This window comes from Choloepus didactylus, chromosome 9 (genome assembly GCF_015220235.1).
Source record: "Choloepus didactylus isolate mChoDid1 chromosome 9, mChoDid1.pri, whole genome shotgun sequence".
Lineage (NCBI taxonomy): Eukaryota > Metazoa > Chordata > Mammalia > Pilosa > Megalonychidae > Choloepus > Choloepus didactylus.
In genome coordinates this window covers 12,835,421-12,850,258 of record NC_051315.1, presented here as the reverse complement: position 1 = coordinate 12,850,258, position 14,838 = coordinate 12,835,421, and the positions used below count along the sequence as shown (strand labels likewise).

The following is a 14,838-nucleotide window of genomic DNA, read 5'->3' as shown; positions in this document are numbered from 1 at the left end:
GCAGAGTATATCAGGACACAGCCTCTGGGGGAACCAGAAAGAAGACAGCCACGTGACCCAGGCAGAAACAGAACCCGAGAGCTCATGGGAGCACAGCCCCACCCACGCCTCAGTGTTGACTTCCAGCCTCCAAAACCGAGACATAAACCCCCGCTGTTTACACCAACTCGCCTGTGGTATTTGTCACAGCAGCCTTGGCAGACTGAGACAGTGGGACACGCAGACGACAGACCCAGGGGTCAGAGCCACAGCCCCAGCCCCTGGCCTGCCTGCTCCACCTCCGAGGGCGGCCCACCCCTCAGAGATGCTGACCCCCCACACCAGGTGCTGCTCCACCAAGCCAGGGGCTTCCGGGTAACTGGGGTGGCCAAGGGTGCATGGCATGGTCCATGCCAATTTCAACCACCTCTATGAGAGGGGGCAGCAGATGGGTGGGCACCCCTCCTCAGGCATCTGAGAAATTAGTTTCAGGTCACCAGGGGCTCCTAACACCTGCTAGAGACACCGAGGTCTTCCTCAGACAAGGCGGCTTGCAGCCCCCTCCCCCAAGCACGCCCAGTGGGTGGACGAGGATCCTGGGGTCAGAGCCCTCTCCGCCCTCTCTCCTGAGCTTCCAACCCAGGGGTGCAGAGGGGTGCCACTTGGGCCACAGGAAGTACTGGCCACTCCCTGAGGGCAGACCCCACCCCACTCCCGTTTCCTCATTCCCCTGCCCAGCGTGGTGTCTGACCCCGAAGCACACACGTGGGGGCAGGAGGATAAAGCAGACCTCACTGGGGAAGGAAGCAAACCACAACCCAAGGGTGCAAGCTAGCAGGCAGGGCCATGGAAGAGAAGAGAAGTGGAGCTGAAGGGACACAGGGTAGAAAAGGGCCCAGGCTGCGTGGCTGTGATGTCAGCTGAGAACTAGAACCAGGAGATCCCAGGTGGGCAGTGAGGCAGAGGCTGGAGCACTCGCCGCACAGGGGCTGTGGTCAGCAACATAACGGCCCCAAAGATGGCCACGGCCTCCTACTCAGCAGCTGCAAATACGTTAGATTACCTGGCAAAGGGGAATGAAGGCTGACAGTCAGCTGACCTCAACCTAAGATTATCTGGGTAACCCAGGTGGGCCCAGTGTCATCGCAAGGGTGAAGAGGGAGGCAGAGGAGGGGCTCAGAGCCCTGTGGGGTGAGAAGGATTTGTCCCTGCTGGCTCTGAAGACGGAGGAAGGGGCTGCAAGCCAAGGAAAGCCGGCAGCCTCTAGAAGCAGAAGGTAAGGAAACAGATTCCCTCATATGCCCCCCAGAGGTAACCAGCTCTGCTAACATCTTGACTTTAGCCTAGCAACACCCATTTTGGACTCTCTACCTCCAGAACTGTGAGATGGTAAATGTGTATTATTTTAGGCCACTAAATTTGTGGTACTTTGTTCCAGCAGCCACAGGACACTAAGTCAGTGGAGCACAGCTTCCTCGGAGGGCTGATTTCACTACTTCATAATCCTACCTGGCAGGCTGCTGATGGGCACATCCTGCTCTGGCAGGAGAGGCCAAAATGCGCTACTACCCCCTCCACCCTCCCAAACCCCAGTGGGGCCAACTTCATGGCTGGTCACGACATTCCGATGCTCAAAGCCCTTTGCCCTCAGTCCCGTCCCTCCGGACGAAGCTGCTGGCCTGGCTGCATGCCTGCTATAGTGCAGACACCATGAACTCCTCCTCTGCTTTTCCTACACCTGCTCCGATTGGTATGTTCCAGAAATCACAGCCTAGGGCCGATCATACATCAGGCTCTATGGGAGATGCAGCACAAAAGTGAGTGGCCCCCATCTTCTGGGGGCTTTCAGTCTAGCTGGGAAACAGGGCAGATCAGCCACTCCTGAAGCTGCCAGCTCCATGGGGATGTTCCCACATCCATCTCAACCTCTGGAAGGTTCCACGCTGACCCAGTTTTCTCTCTAATAAGGCCCTGTCTGAAGGACTCATCTTGGATCTCCAGCCCCAGCAGATGGGACTTTTTCAGCAGGTTGCAAATGGGCCTGAATGTGAAAGAAGGGAAGGGCTGGAAGGCAGTGGCAGCCGACGACCCAAAGCAATTCTGCAAGCAGCTGCTGGAGTCTCCCAGGCCTGCCCCAGCTCCTGCCCCCTGCTCCTGAAAAGAAGCAAGTTTCTGCTGCAACCCCTCATCTCTCTGAAGCCATGCAACCCCCCCCTGCACCAGATCACAGCTACCATCTTCAGGGCATGAACTGCCCAGATTGATGAGACGAGAAACGGGGACTGGTGATTGTAAGGGGTGAGACATGAGAGGAAAAGAGAAACATCTCTGAAAATGTCTCGTTCCCCAACAGGACACCAACGTAGAGAGAAAAACGGTACCAGCCCCTAAACCTAGAGGTAGGTGGCCAGGTCCCCGGCAGGAAGTCTCCTGATTTGATTTTTGAAAGGTATCTAGATGGGAGCACCTGTGGCAATAGCAAAGTGCTCCTGCAAATCCAATCAGTCTTACAAGTGAGCAGTGACACCCGGGGATCCCAGTTTCTGATGAAAGCTGAGATGCCACGTGTGAAAGAGACAGGAAGCCAGGCGGAACCCCAGCGAGGCCCAAGCCTCCAAGAGAAGTGGCAGGAGTCAACATTCGGTCATTGTGCAACCGTGGGGCGAGCACGGAGGTTGTGACGCAGGCCCGGGAGGGGCAGGGCGTTGGAGGCCATCCTACCTTGAACACCTTCACTTGGCAGCTGGCGGAGTGCAGGTGATCTGTGTACTCCCCGTTCTCGTTCTGCTTAAACGTATCGATCTGCACGCGGAAAGGCACCCCCTTCTCGCCCCCGTGCTTCCTCGGGGTGAACTCTGTGCTGATGCAGTGCACCTGAGAAAGTGCAGGCAGTGGGCAAGTAGGGAGCTGGGCGGGGTGGGGACGCGCCAGGGGCTCTCCCAGCGGCGGTTTCACACCTGCCTCAACTTCCTGCTCTCCCCGGGCCCTCCGTCCACTCCCTGTCCCCCTCCCCACAAAGGACACACACACCTGCCTTTGTCCCTTTACTTCGGGGGCCCTGCCTGAGCCCACGGGCCCCACCCTCCATCTTGACCCAGAGCCTCTCCCTGGACGAATGCATGTGGACTTTAAGAGCGGGGACCGCGGTTTAGCCCCGGTCCCTCGGACGGCCTCGTGCACAGGTGGCCCTGGCCAGGCTAAAAGCACAACCTGAAGGCTGGAGCCATTTCTGTCTTTCCATGACATCCCTGCTACACAGAAGGCCCTCGCTGTGCGTTTATTGTAACAGGACAGACGAGAGCTGGCTTTCTCCGTGCGGACACAGCACTAGCGGATTTATGTCTATTATGTGTGTATTCTTCCCATCAAATCCTTAAGACAGGTGTTGCAGCAACAGCACCATTTTACAGAAAAAACAGAAAATGAAGAAGATCAGAGAGGCGAAGGAAAGACCTGGGCTCAAGCCCAGAACCCTCAGCCCACAGCCCTGCCCTCAGCCGCTGCGAGCTCGGGGGGTGTTAGCGCGAGGCTGAATATATGCCAGGTGCTCAAAACTGGAAAAATGCTTACTTTCAATTATTTATGTTAGAAAACACCTGTTTATGTTTTTTAAAGAGGATATATGTTATAAGCAACACGCAAACAGACATGGAATTCTAGAACATCCCAAGTCCTTTATCCAACCCTAGCGACCAGCCACTGTAACTCCAAGCAACACCCGGACTTTCCCTTTCTCCTTTGTTTCCTTCCCCGCTACTGGGAACAGGCCTGCCCCGTGGGGGGACACCCTGCCCTGCCCCCCGCTCACCTGAATGAAGGCTGACGCTCTCTTCGAAGGGTCCCACAAAAACTCGACAGTGTTCAGCTGGGTCGGGCTGGCCCTGGGGTCCAAGATACCAACAGACAGTGGAATATCTGTGCACACACACATACACACACAAAAGTGTGGTTGTCAGCCACTCCCAAATCCAAGGGAAGGACCCCAGTGAACAGCTCCAAATCCCTGATCTGCAATCAGAAGTGCTAAAAGACCTGAAAACTAGGTTTTGCATAACAACTTTGACTTGACCTGACAGGGAGCTATTTGCAAACTTTACCCCATTTAGTGTGTCGGGTTCTTTTATGTCGCTGCAGAAACATTACTGCCTGTTGGAGGGGTTATGGGATGTCATGGGTCTAGAGACCCTGTGATCATCCTGTCTCCTGAATTCCAAAACCCACCCAGCCTCTGAGGTTATGGATAAAGGAATGAGCCCCCCCCTCCCCCCACCACAAATCCATTTCCCATCTCCAAACGCCTCCTTTCCCTTCATCGCTTATTGAAAGCCTTAAAGGCACGACCCTTCTCTGAAGCAACTGGGACAGCAGGTCTTTGAATTGGACCCTCCTGTCTTTTCCAGTGCAAAGGGGCACCCCCTGCAGACAGGGCCCAGGGGTCGGGGGCAGAGCCACTTTGCACGGGGGGTCAGGAGTGCACCCAGGTACCCTGGGGATGCATGGGTCTTGGCAGTGTCCAGAATAAACCCCACGTGGCTTGAAGCACCTCATCCTGGCCTGGCCCGGGGAGACTCACCAATGTCCAGGATCCGGTCCCCAGGCCGGCTCCAGCGCCAGCCCTCCAGCTGCTGGTGCTCCATGTACTGCAGTCGGCGGTCATGGAAAACCACGCGGATGATGCTCTGGTGTGGGAAGGCCGGTGAGGAGACAGCTGAGTGGGGGTGGGTGGACCAGGGACCTCACCTCTGTCCCCACCACCAGGGCAAACCCTCCCACCTTTTGAGGCGCCCCCAGCTCTCAAGCCCCATGTCCTATGCACTCCGGCCTCAGCACCTCAATAACACTAACAGCAGTGACAATAATAATAGCACCTACGACCATTTTTCTCACGATCACTAAGTGCTTTGCATTTATGCCACTGCACTGTCAGTGGCAAAGCCAGGAGTTGCATCTGGGTCTGTCCCACCCAGAGCCTGTTCCATGAGCACAAGCCGCACCGGCTCAGCCCTGCTGGCCTGTCCTAGTCCCCACTTGGCGCTCCAGAGAACAGGGGCTGCCACCCATTGCTAAGGGCCCAGTGGAACCCACCCCATCCTCCGAAGCCTTTCCGGATCCTTCCGGCGACCCCTGCGTCCCATGGCCGGCCCAGGTACTGAGACCCTAATGTGGCACCCTGGAAGAAGAGCAGCCCCCAGCTTGACTTACCTTGACATATTTTGTGTTCACATCTTGAAAATCTCCCAGCTTCCGATTCTCCAGGAGTCGGATTTCATAAGACTGACCTGGGCAGGGGGGGTGTGGAGTTAATGGCACATTCTGCATTTCTGAATGTCCTCAAATTTGGTGCTCACACAGCTAGGGGCCTTCTCAACATGCTCTGTGCCCACCCAGGCCTCTCGGCCCCCGAGGAGCAGAGCAGAGAAGGAAGTCCACGGCCAGGTCAGGCCCATTCTCTGGACTGGACACCCCTGGTTTGACATCCAGCAGGGTGGGGCCTGGGACACCCTGGGAAATTCACCACTGTGACCAAGAGAGCTGAGAACGAGCTTGCAAGAGAAGACGCCCCTGTAATGTTCAAAGAAATAGAGTGCAACGAAATATAGGTAGCCTGAAAGTTATACAAGGCATAACGTGCCATTTCTTTATAAACCCCCTCTCCCACATACAACTGGATGGGGAACACAGCTACTTAAATTCACAGTAAAGAGTAAAGAACTGACCAGACCCTTCTTTACAGCAGCTTTAAAAGAATGAACAAAAGCTTGTTAAACATTGCCTCTAATTGCAGAATGAGAAGCATTTTCCCCAGTTAAAAGAATTTCACGTATTTGAAAGGGTGTGGGGATTCTGTTCAGCAACATGTAATCAGCACTAGTTGGTTAAAGAATATACGAAGAAAAAAAATCCATCCATAGCAGCAAAAGTTTCAAATAAGTATCTACAAACAGCCTGAAGTGCACAATTCTATTGAAAGGTAAAATAAAGCTTGAATAAATGGGATAGACCCTGTTTCTAGATGGAAAGACTATAGATCAAACAATGTCCATTTTTCCCAAATCAAAACTTTTAAATATAACTCTTAAGATATGCGAGCATAGATCACAACTTAACAAAGGCTGTTTAACAAGTAAGAGAGAATAAATTTTTAAATAACTGGTGCTGGTAAATGCGATTATTTTTCTTAATGTTTTATTTTTAATAAGTATAGACTCACAAGAAGTTGCAAAAATAGTACAGAGTGGTCCCATGTACCCCCACCCAACTTCCCCAAGGCGGGCATCTTACCTAATTCTGGCAACATAATAAAAACCAGTCACTGACATTGGTACAATACAATCAACTGAACTACAGACCTCACTCAGATCTCCTTGTTTTTTTCCATTCACTTTTTTTGGGGGGGGGGCAGGGGGGCAGGTAATGTGTGTATTTATATGTAGGTAGGTCTATGAAACCTTATCACATGTATAGATTGGTTATTTTTTTTTAAAGTGTATATCCTCACCTCACAGCAGATATCAACACAAGTTACCACTGTGTTAAAAGGTCACCTTTTATAAAGTTTTATTTTAATATGAAGCCACTGCTTATCAGACACTCAACAGGGAAGGATTTTCTGAACCTAAAAACAACTGTGAAAAACGAAGGCAGCTATATAAAACTTAAAATCATACACAAACATATATATACACATATATATGTATATACAAAATTTACATGCAAACTAGGAACAGCCACAAAGCAAATGGCTAGCAACCTTAATTTAGCCAAAACCAGTTTAATAGAGGATAAATTAGAAAAATAAAAAGACCCCCAGTGAATAACGGAATGTGCAAAGAATGTGAAATCCAATCATTCCTTCTGGAAATGTGCTGAGCAGACTCTAGGTGCCGGGCACCCTGAGAGCCCTGGGACGCCGAGGGGAGCATGGAGTTCACCCGTGTGGGCCCCCTAGGCCTGGAACTGACGCTGTCTGGGCACAGAGACGCCCACTGACCCAGCCCTCCCTGCAGGAGCTTTTCCGAACAGATCTCGCACGACCAGCCCACGTCCATGGAGCCCCAGCATGCTCGGGGAGATGCACTGGGCACCCTTTACAACCCAGGACTCTTGTCCTGCCTGTGTTCCTGGTTCAGAAGACGAGGTTCATAAAAGGTCTTGCTGATCTAACCGACCCTTCTAAATTTCTGCAAAGACCAGATTTTCAGATCCATTCCCAGGTTCCTGAACCAAGAGTCCCAACCCTCCCTGGACACTAATATAAAATGGAGCCTCCCGCACCCTAACTGGTTTTTCCAGTCTTCTGCCTTCCCCACTAAAGAATGTCAACTGCTCTGACGTGAGGTCCGGTCCGAAGCCCAAGGGGTCATTCCTGTGGGTTCACAGGCCCCCGGGGACCCAGGCATGCTGGCTCCAGGCTCTATGGGGCAACCTCAGCCATGCTGAGCAAGCAGCACCTCCTGCCCGTGCTGAGCAGTTGCTGTGTCTACACCTAACACCAAGGGGCAGCAACCTGGAGACCACAGCTACTGTGGGGGTCACAGCTTCTCACGAGCCAGGCATCCACACCCACACACTCCCCTACCAGATCTTCCCGCCTCGTTCATATCTCTCATGCACACACTTTAGAGCCCCTCTCCAGCCATGCACGCACACACACACAGCTCAGGCCTCCCTCCCAGCACACAGCACAGCGCCACGCAGAAGGCCACTGGCCATGGACACGAGCTAGGTGGGGAGCCAATCGTGAGAGCCCAGTTGCCCATGGCACCCGTGTATTTCTCCACTCAGCCTGCACCATTTTCAGGCAGGGTGGGAGCCAGGGAGAATGGGCTCCATGAAGGCACAGAGTATGTCTGTTCTGCTCATATAGCAGGTGCTCAGCAAACGCTGAATAAATGTAATGTCATATTCTTTGGAATGCAGTTCTATGCTACAATGTCAGGGCTTGTGAAAGTAAGACACACCTCTGCCCTCCAAGGCTCACAATCTTCTGGGGTGCATCAAAGAGTACAGGAAAAATGCTAATAAACGGCAGAACCTGAGACCCTCCCTAAGAGATAAAGGAGCTCCAAGGGCGGGTCTGCCCATCCAGTTGGGAGGTGGGAGGCGTGAGGGGCAAGGATAGGTTTCAACAAGGGGCTATAGTTTGAGATGCACTTTGATGAGTGGGCCAGAGAGCAACCCCAAGCAAAGGAAAAGGTGCCAGGCAGGAGGGCGGTAGGAGAGCCGTAATCCTAGGAAACAACAGGGAATGTCTCATTCCTTGGGTGCTTAGCATGTGCCAAATTGCCCTGTGTTATCTCCCCTGAATCTCAGAACAATTCAGTAGCAGCAGTTAGGGCCCGGAGCCCTGCTACCCAGGGGGAGCAGAGGCTCAAAGAGGTTACCTGACCTGGGCAAGCTCACGCAGATAGTAAGTGGCAGAGGCAGGAGCCGAATCTCAATTCTGTTTGCAAAACCTACTGTGCTCTTCGCCATACCCTTTCTCATGGATATCATGTGCTGGGCAGAGGGCATCTGTCGTTCTATGTGATTCTCTGTCAATTTCTCCCTTCCAGACGGGCACCTGCTTCTATTTTGCACACCAAGTAAAGCTTGCCCACAGCCTCTCATAGCAAATGTGGCACCCATCCTGAGTGAAAATCGTTTTGTTTTCTTTCTTCCCTTCAGAACTAGCAGCAAAATGATTCCTAGAGTGACAAACTCTACCTGCCGAGTGACCTTGTGTGCAAAAGACTTCCTTTCCCACATTCTAAACAATGATCCAGGAGGGAAAACAAATCGCTATAAGAAGTGATGGTAAACCCTGTTTCCAATTCCAGAATTGTGAAATGTGGAAAAAGGAGGGGGAAAAAAAAAAGATGGTCTTGGAATCACAAAAATAGGGTAACAAATAACAAGTACTTATTTGTTGTCCAACTGTGTGCCAAACATCTAAGTCCCTGCATACATTGTTTAGTTTAGCTCTCTCAACCACCCTATAAGGAAGACCCATTTATTACTGCCCTCATTCTATAGAGAGGTCAAGTAACTTGTCCAACGTAACCCAGATCTGTCTGACTTTCAAGAGGGAGCCATGAGACTTCCCAATTTCTATTTGCTAAACTACTTGGCCTGGTGTCTCCTTGCTGCTAAGGTCTCTTCTAGTTCTAATATTCAAGGAGACTGTCCATTATATGCCCCCTGAATTTCTTGCTATTCCTTCTATTTCTTGATCCTCGTCTACACCCCTAAGCCATCCCCTCCCTCTCAGGCTCAGATCCTAAGGCATCGCAATCTCGAATCTCTGAACCAAGATGAGCCCAAACGTCTGGTCAACATGTTACGGCACTGCAGCAGGAGGTTTGATATTCATTTCCTCATGATAAACACATCCCGTACCACTTAAAATACTCTGCACATGGTATAAAGTGACAGTAACTAAGACCATGTAGTTTGAGCATAGGGACAAATAAACCAATGGACAAGAATAAACTGCCCAGAAAAACACTTCTACAACTCTGGAAACTTGACCTACGGCAGTGAGCAAAAAGCTGGACTTTTGAACAGTGTGGGACTCCTGGTTATCCATACTGAGCAATAAATCCCTACCTTACACCATACGGAATAAATTAGGCCTATATGAATGAAAGACCTAAATATGAATGGAAAAAATTTACTATTTTAAAAGGAAAAATGGGGCTACTTCATCGAGTTGGAAAGGGTTTCTTAAACTCGAAACAAAGCACAAAGTTTAGAGACAAGTTCCAGACTAGGAGAAGAGACTTACAGGATAAAACCAACAAAGGATCAATGAACACCATAGGCACAAAAATAAAGAAAAAAATCTTACATCAGCAAGACACGGACAAGCAGCAGCAAAAAAAGAAAAAAGAAAAAAGAAAGAAAAAAAGAAATGAGTTAATCATATCAGTAGACAAGCCACTCATAAGCAGGGTGACCATATAATTTATGGTCCAAGCTGAGACACTCTTGAAATTGCAAGGGGTGTTCCTGATAGTGACCGTCCCCAAGTGGGGACTGACCGTGGCCAGTCACTCTAGGGAAACAGAGACTGGCCAATAAACAGATGAAAAGATGCTTGCCTTTACCAGTCGGCAGGGAAATGCAAAGTAACGTATAATACCATCTTACACCCATCAGAGGGGCAAAAATTACAAAGTTTGACAATATCTAATGTTGGAGAAAATGTAAAGAACTCTCAGACACTGCAGGAAGCATTACATCGATATAATCATTTGGGGGAGCCGTTTGGCAAAGAGGTGCCAGTCAGTCCGTAGCTGCAGAAATGCAATTCTAAGGACAATCCTAGAGAAATGCTCACCCGGAGGCACAGCGAGACTTGGGTCAGAATTCCTTTCTGTGGAATTGCTCGTTTCAGTGAAAAACCATCTGCACCCTCGCTATCCAGGAAAAGAGAAGGGAATGCTATTACTGACTGACAGTGGCATAGCACATGGCACCGAAAATTAACGAGCAATCCAGGGCCTTACATACCGACACGGATAAGTCTCAGAGACATACTATTGAACAAAACAGGTGCATGGTGCTATATATGAAATGACTTCCACACAGACTGAAAACACATTGGGTTTTATGGCAAAATGGGTGTGGAATAAAAATTGAGGACCGTGCATGAGAATCACCAACACCAAATTCACCACAGTGGTTTTGCCTCCTTGAAAGGAGGAAAGGGGACAGCATTTAAGAAAGAAGTACAATCAGAAGCATACTGGGCAAGGTGGAGGAAATGGTGTGTTGGGCTCACGGCATTTGTTCTACTGTTCTCCGTAGTTTTCAGCTGACCTGAAATTAAAATATGTCCCCCATGCACACACACAGTGGTCGAGTGGAGGACAGAACCTTGCAGCCGGCTGCCATGCGGTGTGGGTGTGTGTCTCTGACTCCCCAGCCCTGCGTCAGGAGGAGGGGCCGTCATTGCACAGCAGTCACTGTACCCCCACTTGTGCCAGCAACCTGCTGGGTACAGGGCCCCAGAGACCCTAGCACGGGCAGCTTTTACCACACTCATCGCACACCACCCCACAATTCTGCCACATCAAGGACAAGTGGGGCCTATTTTCTTTACTCAGCTCACTTTTTATATGTATAATTTTCAAAGTGGAGATCATAACTGCATATAGAAAACCAAAATTGTATACCATAAATAGCAACCTTAAAATATAAACAGAGATTCAGATACCCCAATTCTTCTACGCACCCCTGAAACCACCTTGGGTGCATGGTTGAGTGCCCAGGTTTGGAGTCTGGATTTACTTCCTAATGGTGTGGCTTGTGTAAACCGTTCTATACGGGAGCCTCAGTTTCCCCACCTCCAAAATGCGGACAATAGGAGTACTTTAATGCATAGGATTGTTGGGAGGATGGGCAAAGCCCCAGGCAGAGAAGGTGGCACCCAGGAACTCTTCAGACCAGCGTTTGAAATCTCCCAGGCCAGCGGGAGCCTTAGTAGGAGGGAGAAAAAGACTGGGCAGGAGAAGGGCGTCCAAAGCAAGCTCCAAACCCACCCTCCCACATCCCCCCACCCCCACCCTCTCCCCAGAAGTAGTTAAAGGCTCTTAAAGGAGCTTTAGATGAGGCAGTGGGGAAGGAGCCCTCAGGGCCAGCCCACTGTGATGTAAACTGGCCCTAGGGAGATGGCCCCCCCAGGGCCCCCCCAACCCCAGCCAAGGTGACCCTGGGGCACAGCCCCCACCCCCACCCCCATGGCCACAGGCACTGCACAGCGGTGGCTGGCTGAGCCCTGCCGACCCCGCCCCACATTGGCTCTCCAGCTGTCGCCCCAGGGGGCTGGGATGGGGCAGGGCAGCTGGGACCCTGTCCCCAAAGGCCCTGAAGCCACAGGAGTAGGCTCTACCCCAACCTTATGACTTTACCCACCAACAGGCCACCCAGGGGAATGGGGTAGGGGGCAAAAGCCAGGAAACTTCTCCAAGGAAGACTGAAATAGATGCGTCCGGGCCTCTGGCCTGGGCCTGGGCCCAGGTAGGCACCCCACGAACCTTCACTTCCTCCCCCTTCCCACGTGTAACCCACAATCGCTAACCGCCTCTAGCACAGGGATCCAAAGGCTTTTTTCTGTAAAGGGCCACATGATAATGCTTTTGGCTTTGTGGGCCATCGGTTCTCTGTTGAAACTACTCAACTCTGCCCTTGTGGTGAGAAAGCAGCCACAGGCGATACGTAAGGGAACAGGTGTGGCCATGTGCCAATAAAGCTTTATTTAGGGACACTGAAATCTCAATCTCGTGTAACTTTCACTTGTCATGAAATAATACTCTTTTTGTTTAATTTTTTTTTCAACCACCTCAAAGTGTAAAAACCACTTTTAGCATGTGGGTCACAAAAAAACAAGGCAGGCCGACTGGGATCCCAGGGCCCTCGTTGCCATCTCCTGTTCTAGGCAGTTGGGGTGTGGGGGTATCTGATACTGACCCAGGACTCTCCAAGTCTTGTTGGACACGAGATTTTATCTCTGCTGGCCTCTTCCTTCCTCCCAACTTCTGGTGCCTTGCAACTTTGCCCTTTGGCTTTCTTTTCTTGCACAATTGTCTGATTGTGGCTCTCCAACTAGACTGGAAGCTCTCCAAGGACAGGCCCACTACCAGTTTACCCAAAACAGGTCCACGCCCCGCCCCCTCGCCCCTTGTACAATACTGGCATGTGATCGGTTCTTAGTTAATGGGAGCAGAATTTCATACTAAATTCCCTAAAACAAATAACAGAGCCGGTACTCATCAGTCAAACTGAGAACACATGAAAAGATGCTCAACCTCACCAACAATTCAAAGAAATACCAAATAAAAATAACACAATCCAGGACTCTATAAAGGTTTCACTCACCAAGTTTATTCTTCAGAAACTTAAATCCTTCAGAGTACCCCTATGCCAGCTAAGTCCCAAAACCCAGAGGCAATCGCCTCTTTAAGAACATCAACTAGATGTGTCTCCTTTGCTCATGAAGCTGACACCCCTTCCAACATGAACAGGTTAGGGTGGTCACTGCCTCGACATCCCTGAAGATCGGGAAAGTGATTACACTAGAGGAAGGGGTAGCAACAGACAAGATGGAATTTAACAAAGGATTATGAATACTGAATCTCTATAATTTTCTTTCTTAGTTGCTAGGATATTAGAATAGCTAAAAGGGAAGAAATGAAATGGTGCAACTGTAACACATAGCATCCTTTGAAATTTTTTCTATAGCTCCTTGTTAAACGGTAATTTGAAAGCTATACCTTTTTGTATATATTTCACAATAAGGAAATAACTGAAACTATGAGCCACAAATTGCTGTCCCTGCCCCAGGTGCACAACTGAATCTCACCTGGAGGAAGCAGCAGGCAAACCCAGGCTCCGAAACACTCTCCAAATCTGCTGGCCCACCCTCTTCAAAAAATGCCAGTGTTGTCAAAGTCAAGAAAAGGCCGAGGATGGGTCCAGGTTAAAGGAGAGTAAAGAGTGCGTCAACTACCTGTGAGGTGTGTCCCGGACTAGACCTTGAATCAGGGTCTAGAAGTGCCGGGAAGGACATATTGGACCAGATGGTCCTATTTTAACAAGGGCTGCTGGGCAAGTAGCCGTATTGTATTTATGTTAAATTTCCTGGATTGCATAATGGAATTGAGGTTCTGTAAGAGAATGTCTGTGTCCTTAGGAAACACAAGCTAAAGTATTTAGGAATAAAGGAGCATGTTGTTTGCAAGGAATTCCAGTGATTCAAGGGGTTGAAAGAGAGAGAGAGAGAGAGAGAAAGCAAATGGGACAAAACATTAAGAACTCGAGAATCTGATGAAGGACATATGGAAGTTTGTTGTACTATCTCAATTCTACTGTAGCTTGAAATTTAAAACTACTTGGAATTAAAGTTAAAATCATTTTTTAAATAGCACAAAAAAATTCAGGTAGATATAGATCTATAATAGACATGAAAAACCAACCACCATATAGATATATAAATATATTCTAGTGGAAAAAAAAAGTTGCTGAATAGTAGGTATACAATATGACTGTACTTCCATTTTAAAATAATTTATACACACATCCCATGTTCGGGAAAGAAAAAAGAAAAGTCTAGTATATGCATCTAGCAGTGGAGTGACGGTCCTTTCCCTTTCTCATAAACATTTTCAGTATTAGCTTTTTTTTAACTAGGACGATATCACATGTGAATTTGACAAGGGGGGAGAGAGGAACTGGGGTCCAGTCGGACAAGGGGGGCTGAGTCTGGACCCTCCCACCTCCAGAGCTGCATGACCGTGGGCAAGCTCTAGAAACCCTCTGCATCTCAGTCTCTTCCTCTGCAGAGTCGGGAAAGAAACACTCACTCTGCAGATACTTCCTGAGGCTTAAAGGAGATCAAAGGCATCGGGCCCGATGGGTAATAAGTTCAGTCACCAGCACCACTTCCAAAGAGCAGCAGGTGAAATGCATTTTTGTTTATTGAGTGCCAGACGCACACTGGTCACTGTGCTCTGTGCTTGACAAACACTCTCCGGTGTCCCTCACCCCCAGGCAGGGCTGACTCCACAGGGACACCCGGCTGCCAAGGCCACCCCCTGCTCAGAGCCAGGTGCCCCACCCGCACCCCGTCTGCCCTCCCCTTCGGGCCGTGCCCCCAGGCATGAGCAGCATGGACGAGCATGGGTGACTCTGGCCGCTGAGCGGAACCAGCGTGGGGCCTCCTGCCCAGATCACGGTGTTCCCAAAACAGGAGGCAATTGCCCGGGTCAGCCAAGACTGACGGGCTGTTAACTTCCCAACAGTTATTGGTTTGGGTAATTAATGCCACATAAAACATAATGAGGACCATCATTACTCCAGAGAAAGCAGGGCTGGAAG

General features: G+C 50.1%; 1 protein-coding gene across 5 annotated transcripts in view; it reads right to left on the bottom strand.

Annotated features, from left to right (window-relative positions):
• The window catches only part of TFCP2L1 (transcription factor CP2 like 1), a 57,329-nt gene that overhangs the window by 24,592 nt on the left and 17,899 nt on the right, over positions 1–14,838 (bottom strand). For all 5 annotated transcript variants that reach the window (XR_005218809.1, XR_005218810.1, XM_037849632.1 and 2 more), the window contains 4 exons: positions 5,182–5,258; positions 4,553–4,658; positions 3,788–3,894; positions 2,701–2,853 (listed from right to left, as the gene is read on the bottom strand). Coding sequence is in view for 3 of the 5 variants with exons in the window: in XM_037849632.1 (XP_037705560.1) it covers positions 2,701–2,853; positions 3,788–3,894; positions 4,553–4,658; positions 5,182–5,258 (443 nt within the window). In the remaining 2 variants the exon portion in view is untranslated. The remainder of the gene's footprint in view (positions 1–2,700; positions 2,854–3,787; positions 3,895–4,552; positions 4,659–5,181; positions 5,259–14,838) is intronic.